At 38.1% G+C, this 21178-nt stretch overlaps 1 protein-coding gene across 2 annotated transcripts in view; it reads right to left on the bottom strand.

Moving 5' to 3' along the window:
* Nucleotides 1-2038: 2038 nt before the first annotated feature.
* The window catches only part of zbbx (zinc finger, B-box domain containing), a 52099-nt gene continuing 32959 nt past the window's right edge, over nt 2039-21178 (bottom strand). For both annotated transcript variants that reach the window (XM_028044632.1, XM_028044631.1), the window contains exons 15-19: nt 17276-17444; nt 13132-13278; nt 5002-5148; nt 4812-4884; nt 2039-2250 (exon numbers count right to left, since the gene is read on the bottom strand). In XM_028044632.1, the coding sequence (XP_027900433.1) occupies nt 2172-2250; nt 4812-4884; nt 5002-5148; nt 13132-13278; nt 17276-17444 (615 nt within the window). In that variant the 3' untranslated portion in view covers nt 2039-2171. The remainder of the gene's footprint in view (nt 2251-4811; nt 4885-5001; nt 5149-13131; nt 13279-17275; nt 17445-21178) is intronic.

The raw sequence follows: 21178 nt of genomic DNA, 5'->3' as shown, positions 1-21178 counted from the left end.
GAAATTATCAAGCAGTAATTTTATGTTCAATAGCACTGAATATATTATTTTGGTGAATTATTTTGACGACATATATAGAATATTTTTTAGAAAATGTAAGAAAAAGTGCTAAAAAAACCCCTCAAATTTTGGCCACCGCCATCCTTGAGTTTCAAATCTAAATAAAAGTATTTGGTCTGTATTGAAATTGTGAGTGAAAGGCTTGGTTGTAAATATTCACTTATTAATTGTTGCCCACCTATTACCCACCTCTATTGGTGACAAATAGAATGGTTTCAGGTAAACTAAAGAAAAACCAGAAAGTTAAATTGTGACAATGGTGAAGTTATTCTTCACTGATCTTTCTTTGATCAGGAAAGAGACATAGTTCAGAAGGAAAGGAAAACAAATCCCATCTGTCGAATCATCACAGCAATTCTTGAGGATACAACAGCAGAAACAGAAATTCAACAATACGTCCCAGCTGCGATATTTGTTCTGTTCAATCTCGCAAGGTTTGCTAGAATTTAGTTTGAAAATAAGCAGTTTTCTAAATTTACTCAGGAATATGAAAAGAAGCTTGAAGCAGGCTGTGTATCTTGGATAATTCTGTGTTTTTATGACACAATCAGTCTTGGCTTTAGTATGGTGAAAGGGTCAGTTAATACAGTAGACTTAAATGTCAACTTCTGCAGTTTCACTGTCACTCTGACAGCATCAACAGCTCCAGATCTAACAAAGGTCTCTTCTTCACTGATCTTGTTTCATGTTTCTATGCATGCAGTTGTGGGTCTGTGTGTGATTCTGTTTGTGAAGAGACAGGAAAAAAAAAGAGAGAAATGGACTGCATAGATCTCAGAGTTGTTTAGGCTCAGCCTACTGGTTCGATATCCATCAGATTTATGCCTGTTATTTTCCTCTCCTAAACATTAAGTGATAAACTCGGTGAAGGACACAATAACAAAGATCTACCTTTTCACCTCTCTCTCCTTGTCTATCTCTTGGTCGCTCTGTCTGTCTCCTTCTGTCCCTGCGCTATCAATCAGCCTTGTGGTAATTGCTGTTGGATTACGGGGCTTTTGCTGTCTGCTTCTAGCGATTAACGTCAGGCAAAAAAATGCCCCTTATATACCTCCACAGTTACTGAGTTAAGAGCGGGGCCATGTGCGTTCACATTCACCACACACACTCAACAGTTCACAAACTAATCTGCAATTCCATCACGAAGTTAGCATCTATTGAATTCCAGTTTCAGTGTGTGTGTTTGGCTTTGTAATGCAAGCGTGATTTCCCGCCTGTTTGTCCTTGTTTGATTCTCAAATGCATATCAGCTGGAGATAAAGTGGTGGATGTGGGGTAGTGATCTCAGCAGAGGACAGTGGCGGCCATGATAGATTAGGACTGGCTGCAGGGAATAATGGAAAACAACAGAAGTGAGGAACATACACGCTAGCAACACAGCACTAGAGCATCTGCACATTCGCCTCAGAGATGACAAACCTGTTTCCGTGCCTGGTGTTTATCTTCCTCCACTCCTGCAGAAGCGTACAGAGAGATGGCAGAAGCAGCAACCACTGGCACAGTTTCCTTTTCCTTCCCTCACAAACATAATTTATCACCTACAGGAGCTTACTCAGTGCATGCACGCGTATGTGTAGACAGTCTGACCTAATCTAGTGCCACCTTAACCTTATTAAAGAACAAAATGGTGACAACAGAGGAAAAAAATGTTCTCCCTAACCCCTGTAGAAAAAAAAAGAAAACTGGCACCAACAGCAACTGTCCCTCAATGTCTGTCCTTTAACTCATGTCTCAAAGACACACACACACATTCTGACAAACACACACGCAAAGGGTTCCAGGCAGGGTCTTGCTGAGAATAAAGGAAAAGACACCATTTGTCTTCCCGTCACCTCCTGTCCCATTGCTGTCCCCTGCATGTCAAATTGTTTTATTTCTTCAGTTAATCCTTCCACAGGCATGCATCTCACAGCAAGGCACAGTCCTCCCATATGACTAATTTAAACATGGTGCACAGTAACCAGAGTCACAGATAAAAGAAGGCAAATCAAAACAGCATTTATTATAACTGCTACATTTATATAAATGTGGGTAAAACGCATCTGCACACCACATAAACACAATTTAAACCAATTGTAAATTTCATTTGCTTGTCTCTGTCAGTACATGACTCATGGCAGTAAGAAGACACTTCGTCGGTCTCTCTCTGTAGTATTCTCCTCTTCGTGTTGCTCACTGCTGGGGCCATCCCTACAAGACCAAACCCACAAATTAAAGGTTGAATGTTATACACACATAATACTCAAATTGTGGCCTATAATCAATAAATACATGTGCCGCAAATTTTCTAAATATTCCAGTAATTAATCTTGAAGGGGCAGTAATATGTATTTTCCAGGCATATAGTGACATTTTATGGAACAATCACATAACTGTTACCTTCAGTTTTGCACAACTGAATGGTTGCCATGGCAGATTCAAGGATTTCTCAAACATGCATTAAAGAATCAAGGCAACACTTTATGTATGTTTTTGATGAGGGGATAACATTATAATATGATGTAGAGGTCAAAAAGTAGATTTTATATAATATTGTCCCTTGAAGAGACCTTTGATGATAAATGTCCATAGGGTGTACCAGCTGGAGGTATAGTTTATGTGTTGTTAGTGGTGCCAGAAGAGAGTATTAGGTCACATTTGAAACCAGCAGACCCCTTTGTCATCAGACAAATTTGCAATTGGAAAACTATTAAATGATCACAAGCATTTGGTTTCACAAAAAGTTTGAAAATGTTTAAATAGGAAATGGGAGAAAAAATACATTTTGTGAGTAAGAAAGCACTGAGTGTAACTGAAACAGAACAGGGGCAAGAATTAATCTTTGGTCTCCGTACATGCTAAAGATTTGGGAAAGCATCTTTGACTGTGTTTATGCAGCCAAGTATAACTGGAAGTACTACAAAACAGCAGGCATATTAATGTCACTTCACCCACACATTCTGATAATACTGTTACTTAATGAGCTCCTCTGTAGATGTCAGATAACAGTGGTGGTGCGTAAGAGTTGTACTGTAAATTAGTATGTTATTAAGTAAACCACTTGCAGCAATGCCCTTAAATACGCTAAATATTTTAGGTGACTCAAAGGCCTATTACAACAGAGTGCTACATGTCTCAAGAATTTATAAAAGTATGTTGATTTTCATATAATAAAACTTTTGTTGTGTTAACAGATTTCTATCCTGAGCTTTTCAAAGATTAGATTTTTTTTAGTGGGTCAATCTGAGCTGTGTATTACAACATAAAATCCACTTTGCTTGTACAAATTCAATGGTTACAGCAACCTCTCCTGAACCAGAATACTGTTTGTTTTTGACTCCATGTTGTTCAGTGGAGATCTCTTCTCCATTACTGAAGATTGGGATATCATTAAATGATCTAAAATACAGCAATTTTTTTAAGGTAGGAGAGAAAGCATGACTAACAGTTGACAAAGTAGCCACCTGAACAAGTGAGGATGCCCTAAACAGAGTTTTGCTAGGCAGAAATGAATTTGGCTGTCTACATCTTAGCAACTACAGCACTGTTTTTCTGCTAATCTTTGTCCCTGATAACAGGATAGATCATTTACCACTGAAGGCACACATGCAGCATGTAAACCTGCAATTAGGAGACATGTTTTTGTGTGTTTCATTGGCTGCAAAATGGTACATACAAGAGTTTCTGGCATTTAGGATTTTTCTGCCAGAAAACAAAGCAGTGTGACTGCAGTGGCATACTGAGAGGATGTGGAAAATGTTTGATAAAAAAACAAACACTGTAATGAAAGTGGTGGAAACATCCTCAACCAGTTGCCAAAAAGCCTGAAAACATACTGGAGAAGATACACTGCTGATCAAGCAACATCACTGATTTCATAAAACTTGTTTTTATGAATTACTCGGTTCAATTCAAATCTATGGGTGGAATAAACTTAAGAGTCCTTTCAGTACCAGGCCTCTAGAGCAGAAAATACCCTCTATATACTGAAGTAGATCTAGACTCTTAAAATTATTTAGACATAGACTCTTAAAATTATTTTAAAAATACAAGGAAACATGCTGACACACATACGCCCTCGCACTCTTTTTTTCACACATATAAACATTGAACAGCACATTAGGACTTAGTACCTAACAGGATGTCAGAGCTAAAGTCGTTGTGCTGGCTAATGATCCATTACACATTTCATATATCAGACAGAGAGAGACTGACAAGCACCACAAGGAGGGAGAACCAGGAAAAGTAGAAAGATTTAAGGTTGGAAAAGCAAAAATACACATACATGTTTTTGCCTCTGTCAGGGCAGAGGCAAAAACTTTTCTTTTTAGATTGAAACACACATACCTTCTTAAATATTCATTAACTCTTTAGGATGAAACAATTTTTTCATTAATTGCTACAGTTTATGACTAAGATTGTGACAAGAATTTTAGAACTGTGGTTGAATTTGGCTGTAGATGTACAGCATTCCAGAAAAATAGGAATGCTTCTGGGTCGCAAAACTCTGATTTTGAGGCTTTGATCAGATTTCCATCAGTGTTTAAACATAACAGACTAATATTCACTAGTAATCAATGTCAGAAAATTTTCAGTCAATGTGGCTTGGTTCTTTCAGGAATCAGAATGGTTGAGTTTAAGGAAGCATAATGTTGTGATGACAAATCTCTCTGCACTGTTACATGCTGATACACATAATGATTGTAAAAACAAGGACACAGGGATGCATATCCTGCTTATGCAGTAAAAGTAACCAGCTGAATGTTATGCACCATTTCAAATGTTGACTCTCATCTTCGTTTTCCCCTCCACTGTCTTCTGACTCCAAACTGAAAACTTGGAAAGCTTTTTAAAAAACAGATATTAAAGAAGATTACTGAATTTTTACAAGTCAATTTTGTAATAAGGTAACATGCTGGTCATAAATTGTTTATTTCTTTATATATTTGTAGATTCATTTACGTATGCACTGTGTGTTTGCCACAAGTTGTAGTTCCTGCTCCATAATGTGCAGCATTCGTGCGGTCATGTCTGTGTCCAAATCAGGGTCCTCACAGCCAGTCTGGTCCACACCACAGATCTCCATGATCACTTGAGAAAGTTGAGAACCTGCCAGAGCAAATTTTAAAGACAAACAGGTGGGAAGAGGAGGTGAGGGGAAAGAAGAAAGCATGATGAGTTTGATATAATGATGAAAACTTTATTTAAAAATAAATTCATAAAATGTCCAGAAAAACCAATGCATCTTTAAGTTTGAGATAGAAATATGGATGTTTCAATTAAAATTATTAGTTTTCTAATAATTAAGGGGGACCGGAGGGTGTGCTCCAATTATAGAGGGGTCACACTCTTAAGCCTCCCTGGCAAGGTCTATTCAGGGGTCCTGGAGAGGAGGGTCCGTCGGATAGTCGAACCTCGGATTCAGGAAGAGCAGTGTGGTTTTCGTCCTGGTCGTGGAACACTGGACCAGCTCTACACCCTCAGCAGGGTCCTGGAGGGTGCATGGGAGTTCGCCCAACCAGTCTACATGTGTTTTGTGGACTTGGAGAAGGCGTTCGACCGTGTCCCTCGGGGAGCCCTGTGGGGGGTTCTCCGGGAGTATGGGGTACCGGGCCCTTTGATACGGGCTGTCAGGTCCCTGTATGACCGGTGTCAGAGTCTGGTCCGCATTGCCGGCAGTAAGTCGGGCTCGTTTCCGGTGAGAGTTGGACTCCGCCAGGGCTGCCCTTTGTCACCGATTCTGTTCATCACTTTCATGGACAGAATTTCTAGGCGCAGCCAAGGTGTTGAGGGGATCCGATTTGGTGGTCTTAGGATCTCATCTCTGCTTTTCGCAGACGATGTGGTCCTTTTGGCTTCATCAGATCGTGATCTGCAGCTCTCGCTGGAGCGGTTCGCAGCCGAGTGTGAAGCGGCCGGGATGGGGATCAGTGCCTCCAAATCCGAGGCCATGGTCTTGAGCCGGAAAAGGGTAGAGTGCCTTCTCCGGGTCAGGGGGGGTGTCCTGCCCCAAGTGGAGGAGTTTAAGTATCTCGGGATCTTGTTCACGAATGGGGGAAGAAGGGAGCGGGAGATCGACAGGCGGATTGGCGCAGCGTCTGCTGTCAAGCGGGCGCTGTACCGGTCCGTCGTGGTGAAGAGAGAGCTGAGCCAAAAAGCGAAGCTCTCAATTTACCGGTCGATCTACGTTCCCACCCTCATCTATGGTCATGAGCTTTGGGTCATGACCGAAAGAACGAGATCGCGGATACAAGCGGCCGAAATGGGTTTTCTCCGTAGGGTGGCTGGGCTCTCCCTTAGAGATAGGGTGAGAAGCTCAGCCATCCGGGAGGGACTCAGAGTAGAGCCGCTGCTCCTTCACATCGAGAGGAGCCAGTTGAGGTGGCTTGGGCATCTGGTCAGGATGCCTCCTGGACGCCTCCCTGGTGAGGTGTTCCGGGCACGTCCCACCGGGAGGAGGCCCCGAGGAAGACCCAGGACACGCTGGAGAGACTATGTCTCTCGGCTGGCCTGGGAACGCCTCGGGATTCCCCTGGAAGAGCTAGAAGAAGTGGCCGGGGAGAGGGAAGTCTGGGCCTCCCTTCTGAAGCTGCTACCCCCGCGACCCGACCTCGGATAAGCGGAAGAAGATGGATGGATGGATGGAGTTTTCTATTTTGATTGAACTGCACCTACTTCTTTTCCTGTATAGTGTCATGAGATAACTAACACAATAGTTTACTAATTAGTCACCCATTATCAACTTACATGCATAATTTCACAATCTCAAAGACAAAATCTAGCTGAAATATGAAGAGAATCTGGACATTTTTAAGTATTTGAAGGCAGAAATGAAAACCTGTATCACCTCGCAATATTTGTTACTTCATTTAATTTAACTTTGAATCTTCATCGAAATGCATATTTTCTGCTTGAGAGTTTTGGTCCACATGATTAGCACAAATTTCACACTCAAATATGTCAACTGGAAAAAATAAACAGCTAACAATAACACACACATACAGTACACACAAAAATAAAATTATATGGCTATAAAATGTACATGGTTAGTTAGTTCAAAGCCTATTTTACTCAGAAAAGGAAGCAAAGTCTTTGTTAATACTGAGCTCTGACTGGCTGCAGAGCATTTATTATCTCCTAATAAAGGACAGCTACTTAATATTTTCAAGGAAACTGCTTGTTCACCATAATAAGTTAATGCACCGGATCAGTCTTAATCACTGGCATCAGGTGGCTGCGGGCTTCTCAATTAAAACTAAATTGAAAGAAATCTGATTACCCCATTTACTACACTGATTTTAGTCATTCACTGCCTCACAAAAAAACCCACACAGGTTGGTGACTGCTGCACACATGCTGCAAGAACAACACTCACCTTCTAAACTGTATGAAATCAGATTTTATCTGTTACATTCCTTCACTTTTCAGCTTGCTTTTTCCTGGCTGAACCAGTCATTGTGTTTGTAAAAGGCATTGTAGTGTTTTGCTTATGACACAGAGTATTTGTTAGTCTTTCTAGTCAACATGCTGACAATTGAAACATTAAAAATATTTATAGCTTTCTGGTTAATGATTTTGAATCTTTGAAAAAGGAAAGTACATGTACAGTAAAATCTTTTTTACTATTTTCCCCAGAATAGTGACCAATGTTTCCCTACTAACTCAAATTCTCTTGGATTGAGAGCTCTGGTTTATCATTCAAGAAAAACATCTCTTGACAAACAAGGCAGCACTGAGAGGTTCACATTGTTTGATTTCTCCAATGCATTTAACGCAACTGAGCCTAATTTACTTTATCAAAAACTCCAGAAGACACAGGTGGTAGCTAGGGGTGCATTGACTGCATTTTTCTGCCTGTTGGCCGATGACCTTTAAAAAAGTCTGACCTGCCGGTTCAGATTTTGGTTTATACCAATTATTTTTGCCTGAAATGTCGCTAAATATAGCAAAAATGTTGCTGAGTTGGCAACAGTGGGGTGACTATTGTTAACTGCAACTGTGCAGACATGACCTGGTGGGCCAGTCTATCAGTCAAACCTCTTTCACAGGAGCAGACCTGTCAAGTCTCCCGTTTTGGCCGGGAAACTACCGTTTTTGTTTTGTTTTGTTTTTTTACCCACTTTCCTGCCATGCTGCTGTATTAGAATTTTCCTGTAAATATCCCATATTATGGTGATACACCCTCTGCTCTTATGTTAGTTCCCTCCCCCACACAACACGTCTTTGACAGTAGCACCGGACAGCAACTTTTCCCATATACTAAAATCCAAAACTCTCTTGTGCCAGACTATTGTTTGCTTTTGACACCATGTTGTTTACTGGAGATCTCTTCCCCATTACTGAAGATTCAGATAACATAAATAATCTAAAATACAGCAAGGCTTTTTATGGAGGAGAGAAAGTGTAGTGGAAGTGGTTGAGGAGAATAAAAAAACCTTGGTGTTCATCTGGACAGTAGGCTGAACAAGAAATACAACAGTGAAACAGTTTACAAGGAAGGAGTGTAAACCGCAACATGCTACATACTGTATCTCTATAAGTCTGTTGTGGAGAGTGTAATATTTTCTGCCATTATTTGCTGGGGTAGAAGCAAAGCCAGGGACTTAAAAAGGCTAAACAATCTGGTGAAGAAGGCAGGTTCTGTTATGGGAATGACTCTGGAACTTTTGGAGATGACAATGCAATGAAGAATTCTTCAGAAAATCCAGAAAATTATGAACAATCCTGAGCATTCTCTTTATGAGACTGCACTGAAACAACAGAGTTTTTAGTCAGAGGCTTCTTCAGAACTGCTGTAATACAAAATGCTGCAGGAGATCTTTCAGCCCAAAGCCATCAGCATCTACAACAACTATTTGAAGAACCTCAACTAATATTTAATTTTCCTGTGGGATTAAGTCAAGGTTCTTCAAAGAGTTAAAATGTAGTCTTAACCTTTTTTTCTTGAGCAAGTAGGCATGGGAGTTTTTGTGGTCCATATCAATGAAGGAATAAACAACAGATACTATATTTAATGATCTACAAAGATGAGTAATAGTATGTACTCATGCATAGAAAGTTCAAAGAAGCAAAACTGCAGGGGCTTGAAATCATGCAATGGGAAAAGATAAAGACAGATTTGTTTTCTAAATGATTGGATGGAAATTCAAGTGCATATGTTCCAAAAATGCCTTAATAACAACTTATACTATACTGCTGTTGAGGGAGCTTTCCTTTAAGAGGAGATTTGATATGATTTGTAAATAGTGTTTTTCTGATCACTCAAGAGTTTCAGCTCTTGTTTTGGTAGATGTTCTGTTGATTGACGGATGCAATGACAAACGTAAGAATGTGGCAAAAGGAATTCTTTGAAAATACCTACAGAAGGAGTGAGTGTTAGACAGAGATAAGGGGAGGCGTAGTGGAAGAAAGGCAAAGGTAAAAGGAATGTAGCTCTGGCTACAAAGAAAGAGTGAGAGATACAAACATGATCACAACAGTTAGTGGAATGAGTGGTGTCTCATCCCACTCCACTGCGAGCCACATCAAATTGAATCAGATTGAACATCCATCCCCACCTGCTCACTGTAAATTACATTGAGGCCCCCACTGAGAAGCTATGATGGTGTGGCTGAGCATGTGTATGTCTGTAGCACACTGATTCCTCATGCCGCTTGCTGTCTAACCAGTTTCAGCTCTTGTGTTAAAGATTTCACTCTTTCAATCTTCTATTGTCTCCTCACCCCACCTTCTCTCCTCCCTCTCTGCTGTTGTTCCTGTCTTCAGGCTGGCTTAGAACCTCCACTTAAAGCATCACTGCCGCCTGCACTGTCAGAGTAAATGGCACGGGAGGAAAGACGCACAAAATGAAGAGCTGAAAACGCATCTGAACATAGATACTTCTGGACTAAATTCATTTCAATTTAGAATAAATGTTCAGTTTCCTGCTGCTGATAGAGTGTCACGCCCATTAAACTTTCCCACATTTCTCAACGTTTTTGTTATGATATGACCACAAACTAGAATGAATTTTATTTGTATTCGGTTAGATAAACAACCTCAAAATAGTGGATAATTTGTAAGTGGAAAGAGAAGCGGCATTGCGTTTTCCTTCAGCACTTATTTAACCACTCATGAAATAAAATCCAGTGGAACCACTTGCATTCAGAAATCACCTAATTAGTACAAAAATGTCAAGCTGTATGTAATTTAACCTCTAACCTTAGAAGTTTGTTGGATAACATTAGTGAACATAAAGATCTAAAAGTCATGCAATCTACAAATCTGACCTTTTTAACAAGTCATATTTGCAATGTGACAGACTTTCCATGGATATTGCAAGGTAGTGCAAGTCTGAACCAAGTTTATTTTGTACTGAAAACTTCCATGGCAAAGAAAGTCAATGCAATATTTATACCCTCCTAACAGTATAGTTGTACATATCTATATCTTTGAGTCATATTCTATTGATATATTGTTTCTTGTCATAAACCTACATGTTGGTATAACATCAGTGTCAACTACACACATAAAAAGAGACTCAAAAAATTGTAAACCAAAAAATGAAAACATCTACGAGTTCCCCATTCGAAAATAGTTTCAAAAAATGTTTAAAATAGTCATTCATGGCTAGTTTTGTTAGCGCAAATGAAGGAACTTGAAAAACATGTTAAGGGCTTCTGTTAAATTGACAATTTCATCAAATAAATTGAGTGTTTGAGAGATACAACATAATGGCAAAGTATTCTGACATATCTAGCTTGGGTGAAACTTTAAAGATTTTATACATATTAAGTTTATTGACAAAAGACTGAAAACATAAGTGTGAAGAGAAACAATTTAATAAATTTTGCTGCTAAAGTGTTTTTGGCCAGTAAATCTGCACTGGTGTATGGGGATTAAATCTTGATGACCATTGTGTAGAATATAATTGAAACTGAAAGAAATCCTGTTTTTATTAGAAGTTTTGCCCTCTCTGTTTTAATAGTAACTATAATCAGTGATCAAAGAGAATGCAGTTAATTGCAAAGTTAAAATTGAAAATTTTAATGAACTAAATCACAAAAACCTCTTTCACACAATATGTTAGCTCTTTCAATAACCTACTAGCTTTATTGCAATGATTTTATCATTAGCTCAGTGAAGTGTTAATGAGTATAGCAGCTGAATTCACTTCTCTATTAAGCCTAAATTAGAAGCACAGAATGGATGCTTTCTAAGGGAAGCCTTGCTGACTTGAAATGATTCTTCTAGAAGACAAATATGGTTACCTTGTGTAGGAAATTTGCAATTTTATCATCACTCAACCTATTTTGCAGGTAGAAAGATTACAGAGATTTTAAAATACATCTTTGAAATTTATGAGGTTAATTTCCAAATGTTAGAATATAATATAAAGTATTTAACAACAAACCTGTAAACTCTGAATCAGTCAAAGAAACTTCCCTGTTAAAATGTCAGTGTTTTGAAATAGAAAAATTAGAGAATGACAATTTAAAAACGTATAATTATCCTGCACAATTTAGCTGAAATGTGATAATGGAGTAAAGATAGAAATAAAAAGGTGCAATAACACAGTATGAACAAGTGTGCATTGTTTGTTCAAACACGTTTTGACTTTATTTCAGGTTTTAGTCTTCTTTGGTTGGATTCTGACAGCAGGGAGAGCAGGCATCTGTCCTTCAAGTTTATCTCTTAATCAGGTTATATGAAAAATACCAATTGATGTCCCATAGAACACATCAGAAACTTGTCAGAAATTTCAGTGTTGCTGTGAGTCTCTTGGAAGTTTCATACCTGATCAATTCTGGAAAAATTCAGTTTTAGTCCCTTTTGCCTTACATTTTCTCAGATTGTTGCTGATTGCATTTAAACAACAATGTTGAATTTTTGCTACCTGATTTCTTCATAAAACTATCACTTTTTAATTTGTGTTTGCCTCTCTACAAACTATGATGTCAACTTAAGAATGCAAATGAGCAGTGTCAGGGAAACTGATGAGAAAGTTTAAATTTATTTTAAGTTAATCAAATTCAGTATAATTGATGATAATTGCGGTCTCAAGATAACTGAATGTGGAAGCTACATCAGAAGGTACTTAAAAAAACCCCAAATCTTTAAATATCTGCACATGTGTGGGCTCAACATATAAGGAGCGACATATGGCAGCGAAACCTCCCACAGGTGAATCCAACACGGGACGTGACAGCAACAAAAATAGAACATTTTTCAACTTACTTGTGTCGCGTTGTTAGCTTGCATATATGGTCCATGTGCACATCTACATACATGAGCTCAAAATTTTTACATGCACCAATTTCCCGGGTCACTTAGCTGGAGGAAGGCAAGCACTTTTCACCTTATCGCACAAGTGCCACAGAAAATGACGGGAGAAGAGAGCAACGTCACCTCCCATGTGTTGAGCCCATTATGGAGCTTAACGATTGCAGTTTTTGTATTCAGCAAAAATTTTGTCAATTTTTCTGTTACATTCAGTATTTCTACGTAGCTCTGATTTGCAACAAATATAATCTCAAAGCACTTTGGAAAAAAAAGAGATTGCAAATTCAGTCACTTTTTAGAGTGACCTACAGTACAGACCAAAAGTTTGGACACACCTTCTCATTGAATTCAATTAGAAAGTGTGTCCAAACTTTTGGACACACTCATATACAGTACAGACCAAAGGTTTGGACACAACTATGTGTCCAAACTGTTGGTCTCAACAGTTATGAACCACTGTAGGTTCATATAGGTGGGTAGAATATATCAGTGTTTAATAAGGACAGATCTGACTCGCACGTGATAAAATACTTTGTTGGACTAATGTCCAGACATGCATATATTTTCAAACAGTACTTGCAGCATAACCATGGCTGGTGCGCCATTTTGTGTCTAACAGCGATAAGGTATAATCTGTTTAAAAAATTTCCATGGCCACTGTCATGAACGTTTGGCTATAAGAGGAATCTGGTGGATTAATTGTGTACAAAATTGAATTCAGTGTAAAGGAATACAGAGCAGTAACAGGTGGCAACCAGCTTCCTTAAACTGTTCAAGGATACACATAAAAATACACAGAAGAGTGTTAGAAGAACGTGTGCAGATGTTTACCAGATGTTCTGAGTTCATTTGCTGACATTTCTTCTCTCTGGGTTGAATGAATTTGAATTCCCGTTGGCTCTTCATATCTGTCCTTCATCACTCCGCAAAGCAGGTATTCCTCAGAGTGACAGCCAAGGCTGCTGTGTGAACGATGCACTGAAGTTACAAAAATGAATAGAAAAAGTAAGAAAGAGGCAAAGACAAATCCGACCAAGACATATATTAATCTGACATAAATGACAGATCTGCTAACAAATACCTCGAAAGACTCGATGTTAATTATTCAGACTGAAATATGCAGCTTTGAATGACATAACATTTAGATCTCTTAGTTCTTGTCGTGTAACATACATTCACCTTTTTGATGATTAATATAATCAAACTTACCATTAAGCACTTACAACTGTAACAGGTTTTTTGAAACTTTTAAGTCATTTGGTTATTGCTTATACCTTTATCTTTAACAAGCATAAACATCTTCATCTATACCTATAGCTTTTACAAGATTAAATATAATTAAATGACAAATATCTGACAAATTTACAGTATGTATTGTTTTAGAATATTATTGCAAGTAGCAATGCCTTTACTTAGCCTTTACATAAATGACATAAAAAAAACATAAATAAAATCCCAGAAATGAGTCTCGCAACGCTTTGGGGATACTAATTATCCCAAAGTTAAAACAAATCATTTTAACCAAAAGGTTATGTTTTCAGATCATAATATTTAAGGTTTCCTTTATCAGTCAACATGATAATTGCAGTATAGTTACTTTCTGGGGTTGACAACAAATCAATAAAACAAGGCTTTAGGGTAAAATGGTTGAACCACTAAAAGAAGCAAAGCTCCCCTATGATTTCTGCAATATTAGGCATTCATTCAGGCTGACAGAGCATCGACCAACTAAAACAACAAACAGGAGTAACAAAGGTCAATTATCAAATCCTGCACAGTATCTATGCACCAATAGCTTCCAGTTTTATTATTGTAGATCAGGATATTGTCAATAATTACATAGAAACATTCAGGTGAATTTAGTTATTTGTTTATTATATTTCAGCATTCAGCAGTATTAGGACCAAGGCAGTAATGCTCAACAAGACTTTTCAGCCAATCACGATAGCTGCAAAGCAATTACTGCTTTTTCCTTCATTCTCTCTAGTGGTCAGCCAATTAATTAATGTTATTGACTGCACCGAGAAGCTTCTAACTAGTCTAAATCAGCAAAATATAAGAAGACAGTCATTTCTGGTCAGCTAAGGGTTTTTTTTTTGTACATCTAGCAGTTTTTCCTGTACCTGTACATATCTTGCTGGCAATTTTGTCATCTCATGTCTTAGTATTTAGCATATTTTAATGTGCAGAAAGTGTATATGGTCTTATAGATATTTTTACTTACATCTAATTATTTTCTAAAGCTTTTTCTGAGACCTTTATTTTTTTCTGTGCTATGTTTCTGTCTCCCTCTAGTTCTTGTTTTACTAGATCTAAATGCAACAAGAAACTGCATACTGACAACGTTGTGTCCAAACCAATGACAGCCCAGAGCCCTAAGGAAGAAGGAATGTAGAAAAGGTAGAGGTGGAGACATGAGATGTGTTAAATCTCAGTAAATAAAAAGAAATAAAGAAAACAGATGGAGGGCTATAAAGACTCGTAAAGTGTTGTCAGGGTGATATTGCTCTCCTGTTACTTTTCTGTTCCATTATCTTTGGAGCTGTAACAATGGTAGCAGAGACAGTATAAGATTTGATCAGTAGTTGGCTGCACTGTGCAGCAAGGGTAGCAATTCCCCTATAGAAAGTCTTCTTAAAAAAAGACAAACAAACAAACAAACATCTCTTTCAGTCTCAGAATTTAAATAATATAAACATATTTAAATATATTTTTAAAATTGACAGATTCATACAAAAGAAGAAACATCTAATATGAACCATTTGGCTGGTTAAATTATTATGTACGATTCAGTCCTCATGTAATACGTTCAGGTATCATGCTATGCACAAATCGAGTAAGAATAATTTTTAAGGAGCGAGTGAGTTTCTGAATATAACTAAGTGGTACATACATGGTAAATGACCTGAAATTGTATAGAACTTTATGAAGTCCAGAGGACCCCAAAGTATTTCACACTACTTTCAGTCATTTACCCATTCATGTACCGATGGTGGCAAGCTACCAGATGGTAGTCATAACTGTCCTGGGGCACACTGACAGAGGTGAGGCTGCCATGGACCGGCTCCACCAGGCCCTCCACCGAAAGGAAAGGCCCAAAGAAACAACGATAGAGGAAAATGGAGCAGCAACCAACCGACTGGGGGATGAACTCTTACCACCGTTGCCACCATTTTCCAAAAAATATATCACTAATACAAGAAATCTGCTCTTAATGAGGCAAAGGAAGGTTTACCAAACATACAAACAATGATCCAGCTGCAAAATCACCTGCAATGTAGATAAAACCAAATTAGACTCTAAAAAGAGCCACCAGAAGAGAAAAAATAAACTATGAGGTTAGATTAAATAAAATTACATTGAGGAATAAATAAACATAGGCCCATCCCAATATATGACAAAATCAAATTCCCAAAGTGAGACTTGTATATTGGTCAGTTATATTAGTTTGACCATTGACCATAAGCTAATATAACTGACCAATGGTAAATGACTTGTAGTGTTATCTAGAGGACTCCAAACTCACTATATTCAGCAACTCACACTTACATTCACAGTATGACAGAAGTGAGACTGTCATACACCGCCAGAAGGAAAGGCATGTTTAGTGTCTTGCCCGAGGACACAACGACTGAGACAGACGGAGTAGGGGTTTGAGTTGGCAACCCACAGAACGAACTCCTAGTGTTGCAGTGCTCTATAGCAGCCCTGGTCTCGAGACCTTATTTTGAATGTGTGATATTATGATATGATATTTGCAGTCACAAGTATCTGTTGCAATCTGAGAATAAGGGGTGAAGGTCACAGTATATCCATTTCCAAAAACAAGACTACAGTACCCCTACAGCTTTAAATGTCTAAACACACTCTTCTCAGGTTGTTCGTCAATTTGTTTGTTTACATAGTGCAATGCCACGAATGCAAAATTCAATAAATATCCGCAGGATATTTATTAAGCATGGTACAAATGTTCACTTGAACTAAAATGCATAAAGGTATTGGTCAGAGGTCAAGACAATCTTGCAAAACAGATTTTGTCCATGGCTCACAAATGCAACAGAATTTCACCTAAATATAAGAAATAAGAATGCAAAGAGAGATGTTAGTTTTTTTTTTGTTTGTTTGTCTTAACGGCTATTTGACCATTTGACCAAGAGGTAACAGTTGTATATTAGCAATTTTGTTAGCACAAGCGTTTTTGCTATGGATTTAAAAAACTAAAAAGAAAAGAAAAAAACAAGACAATGATTAGATAAACTGTACCTAGAAAAAAATGATTTATAGATTGTTTTTTTTATCTAAATTAAGAACAGCATTTTTATTATCTACTTCGCAACTAAAAGAGAAATAAGAGTGAAAAGATGTGTCGTATCTAGGAGTTATTTTTATAGAATGCAGATATTCAGTGTCAATGGGGGGACAGAAGTGTTTGTTAAACCACAGGACCTACAGTATGCCTAGGTCTGTGAGTGCCTGTTTCACCAAGAACTGAAGAACTAAACACAGGTAAAAAGAAGCACACTGACTCAGAAGCATTGGCATACACACGTTCACATACATAATAAAAAGCACATCTGAGAAAACCTCCCTTTGGACCAGCAAGAAGTAAATTGTCTGTTGCTCCCCCACCCATCTCTCTTGTTTCGCCAAGCAGCCAGAACTCCTTTGGGTCTAAAACTCATTTTCATCTCTCTTGTAAGCTCCACAAATTTTACATATTTGTTGAAAACCCCATTATGAGGCCTTTGTGATATGAATAATGCTTGCAAATTGGAAAGTATCTTCAAGCAAAAGTTGGACACAGAGGTAATCTTTACAATCTAATCTCTTGAAGTACAAAAACAGCAGTGACACTTCCTGATGCAACTCACAGAAAAAAACATGATCCAGATTGATGAAACCCTCTGAAAGTGATGCATTAATATTCAAAAACACCCCTTATGCATATCAAAACACTTTCCCCTTTTTAACCAACCTGTTGGGTCTGAGGCACGCACTGAAAATTGGCATGTGGGAAGTCTGTCACAGTGTGTCTGCTCTGATGAGTCTGGGTGACCGGTATCCGTGTCCAAACCTAAAGGCAAAAACCCATCCAGATCACAGAACTGCTCTGATCCAAACCCAGCAGTCTGGCTTTGCATCACCTAAGGGGATATGAAAACAGATGGGAAGACAGAGGAGAATGAGGGACAGAAATAGATTCAAACATTTCGTGTTAGAATGAGAAAGAGAGATGGCACACAGAAGGAGAGCAAGACAAGATAAAAAAAAGAGTAAATATATATTGGAGCTTATTAAAAGGAGGGATGACACAACAATAATGAAACAAACCATGAAAATATAGCACATAACCCAGCAGAGTATGGGCTAAAGTAAAATCTACCATCATTGTAACTTTTATGAACCCAAGTAACTGAATTTGTATTTTTCAATGTCGAGCATGTAAATACATATTAATAAGACAAAGTCTTTTAATGAAGATTATTCCCAGCTCTCCCCGTTTCCTTTGTTTCCACTTGATGAATTGATTTTTAATTAACCCCTGGAGCTGGCAAGAACATCTCACAATTGTGTGGTGTGTTTGCCGTTCCTCCCATGCAAGTGTCCTCCTGTGAGATAGGAGTAAAGTGAGCAAGCTCTGTTTAGTTAAGATTAGATCTGATACATTAGCATGCTAGCCTTGCATGACACTGCAGATGGGCTGGGAGAATGTAGGGAGAAAGGCAAGTGGGAATAGCAATGCTCAGAGTAAGAAAGGAGCAGGGATGAGGAAAGAAAGGAGGAAGTCAGGCTAAAAGATAAACAATTAAATGGCAAGAGACCAAACAGTGATAGTGAGCAACCGGGAAGGAATTATGTTTCTTAATGCAGAATATTTTCTAATAATGACTAGCTGCCTCATGTACAGTGTAAATGTACGAAACAAAAATACAGAAATAGAAGAAGAAACCTATAAAAAATGAACAAAAGATTTATCAAGAGACACGAAAAGGAGTGAGAGTAAAAGAAATTAACAGGAAAAGAGACCAGAAAAAGTCTTGTGCAAAGAGAGAAAGAGAATTAGAAAAAGAAAATACTATCTAATCACTCCAGCAGCAGTTTGATTTAGGTCCAGAGAGTCCAGATAACCACCATCTTTACAATCATGAACATCATTTTATTCAAGCTTTTTAATAAAGCGTTGGCTGCTCCTCTTTTTTTCTTTTCATTCCTTTGCCACGGTACGAAGGATTCATGTCATTAAATGTTAGATTACTCATTTGAGACCATTCAGATAGGTCTTTTTTAATCCACTCTGTTCTGCTTTCTTTTATCAATGAATTTCACTTTTAATACCACAGAATCGTATATCTCTAAGTTATAGATAAATGATGTAGTCTAATTACATTGATACTGACACTGTCTAATAGAACACGGTAGCAGCTATAAAAACTAACTAGTTAGCTATGGGTCACTGAAGTTCCTTTATTTTAATCAGTGAATATATCAAACATTATAAACGTCTAAAGCTTATATCTTCTCTGACACAAGGTTACAATTTTTTTTTTACAAGGATACAAATATTTAAGTCGCATTTATACCCATGACATCAACTAATCACAACAAACCAGAGGTGGGGACTCGAGTCACATGACTTGGACTCGAGTCAGACTCGAGTCGTTAAAATCACGACTTGAGACTTGACTTGAAAAAATGCTCAAAGACTCGGACTTGACTTTGACTTTCATGCCATTGACTTGGGACTTGACTCGACTTGAAGCTGTTTACTTGAAAAGACTTTATATTTTTTACTCAAAGTCTTAAAATTTAAAACACATTATTTATAAAGTGGCGTCATTAATTAATTTCACTCATTGCGTATCAATATGCGCAGACCGTCACTATGGTTTTCCTCTCTCCTTATGTATGTATGTGTACGTAGCTGCAGCACAACCAATCAAATTAACAGGATTTGGACGTTTAAAAAACCGCGGCAAAGCTACAGAGCTCAGGGAACGAAATACGAAATAACCGCTCGAATATGCTTCCGCGAGTAATTTCTTTTGGCTACGTAGATTATGAACTTTCGAGTAAAAAACGAACTGCAACTTGTAAAACATGCAAGTAGAGAATATCGGATGGAGATGCCACGACGTCCAACTTTGTCCGGCATTTGAAGCTTCACAAAGATCGGTAGGTGGCACTTTTCTTTTGCTGTAAGATAGTTGACTTTAGCTAACTTCGTGTTAGCATGTGTACTCCGGGTTAAATTGGTGATTATTTACCATAAATCCGGTCCTTCAAATGCCTCCACAAATAATGTGCACCGTGTTAGCTCAGGAAGCCGGTGGATAGTGAGCGGGGCTCCGGAACAGAAAGCAGATTCTGGACCTGAACACAGGGAACAGAGTCTCTCTGTCCCATCATGATGATGAGCCGGGTCTAGTATCATCTAAGGATGGTTGGTGTATTTGAAGACATCTACGTTGGGAAATTATATTGACAATATATTGTTTTGACAGGTCAGAGAAAGAGGAAAAAAACTGCTGTGATGGTTCTTTGTATTGTGCTGTGGAAATGTCAGCATTTTCGTCTTTTTTTTATTGAATATCAAGTTTAACAGAACTGGGCAATAAAGTGGTCCAATTTAAAAATGTTTTTTATACTTTGTGTTCAGCTACACATGTTCTATCATTTGAGATAAATACATATTTTAAAACAAACAAATGGTCTATTATTTGAATTTTATGTATAATTGCAAATTATAAAAAATAAAATAAAATAAAAACGACTCGAAATGACTTGAAATTAAAGGTTCCTGACTTGAGACTTGACTCGACTTTTGCCTGTCTTTACTTGAGACTTGACTCGGACTTGAGGACAAAGACTTGAGACTTACTTGAGACTTGCAACACAGTGACTTGGTCACACCTCTGCAACAAACCAAATCAATATCATTCTTAAAAACAACTCCAACAGCAAGTGACCTTGGCCGTTGCATGTCTTTCTCTTTCTGCTCAGTTTACCATCCAAGAGATTTTCTACAAAAGGCCACAAAAACCTTAGAGTAATCTAAAGACATTCCAGTAAAAATACCAGTGTTAACTTTTCATTATGAAAAGTTAACTGTGTCAATTGGTATTGACACAGTGTGTCAATACCAGTTTTTCATACTTGACAAAAACACTGACACAAGCATTTGACAAAAGCACTGCCTCCTTAATTCTGAATTGTGCTGTGCATATTACCAAGGCTTATTCTCATTTCACTGTTGTATGTTGCTTTTATAGTTTCACCTTTAACAACTGCTGCTGATAAACAGAACCACAGTTTTTTTTATAGAGCATTTTGCAAATTATGCTTTATGCATTAAGTGCATAATGGACCTGCTCGTCAATTAGCCCTTGATACCAGAGGATGATAACTGTAGCTTACAACAATAGCAGCAAAGAGGTCACCAAGCTGGGCAAGAAATTCATATTAACAGTGATAACACTTAACACTGTGGGATGTGTTTAGAAATGTGTGTATAGAAAGAAATGGTCTGTACTGACTGCTTAGCTTTGACGGTGAGCTAATTTCACAGATTTTTAAAACAATTTTGCTTCCAGTCTGTATTTTGCCACCGATGTGGACACTTACAATTGGTAGAAGTCATATGCAACTGTGGCAATCACTAACACTTTACAGCAGGGGTCTCAAACTCCAGTCCTCGAGGGCCGATGTCCTGCAGTTTTTAGATGTGCCACAGGTACAAAACACTGGAATGAAATGGCTTAATTACCTCATCCATGTGTAAATCAGTTCTCCAGAGCCTTAATGACCTAATTATTCTATTCAGGTGTGGTGCAGCAGAGGCACCTCTAAAAGTTGCAGGACAGCGGCCCTCGAGGACTGG

Source organism: Xiphophorus couchianus, chromosome 18 (assembly GCF_001444195.1).
Source record: "Xiphophorus couchianus chromosome 18, X_couchianus-1.0, whole genome shotgun sequence".
Lineage (NCBI taxonomy): Eukaryota > Metazoa > Chordata > Actinopteri > Cyprinodontiformes > Poeciliidae > Xiphophorus > Xiphophorus couchianus.
Note: the sequence above shows the minus strand (reverse complement) of the source record. Positions and strands in the feature narration are given on the sequence as shown.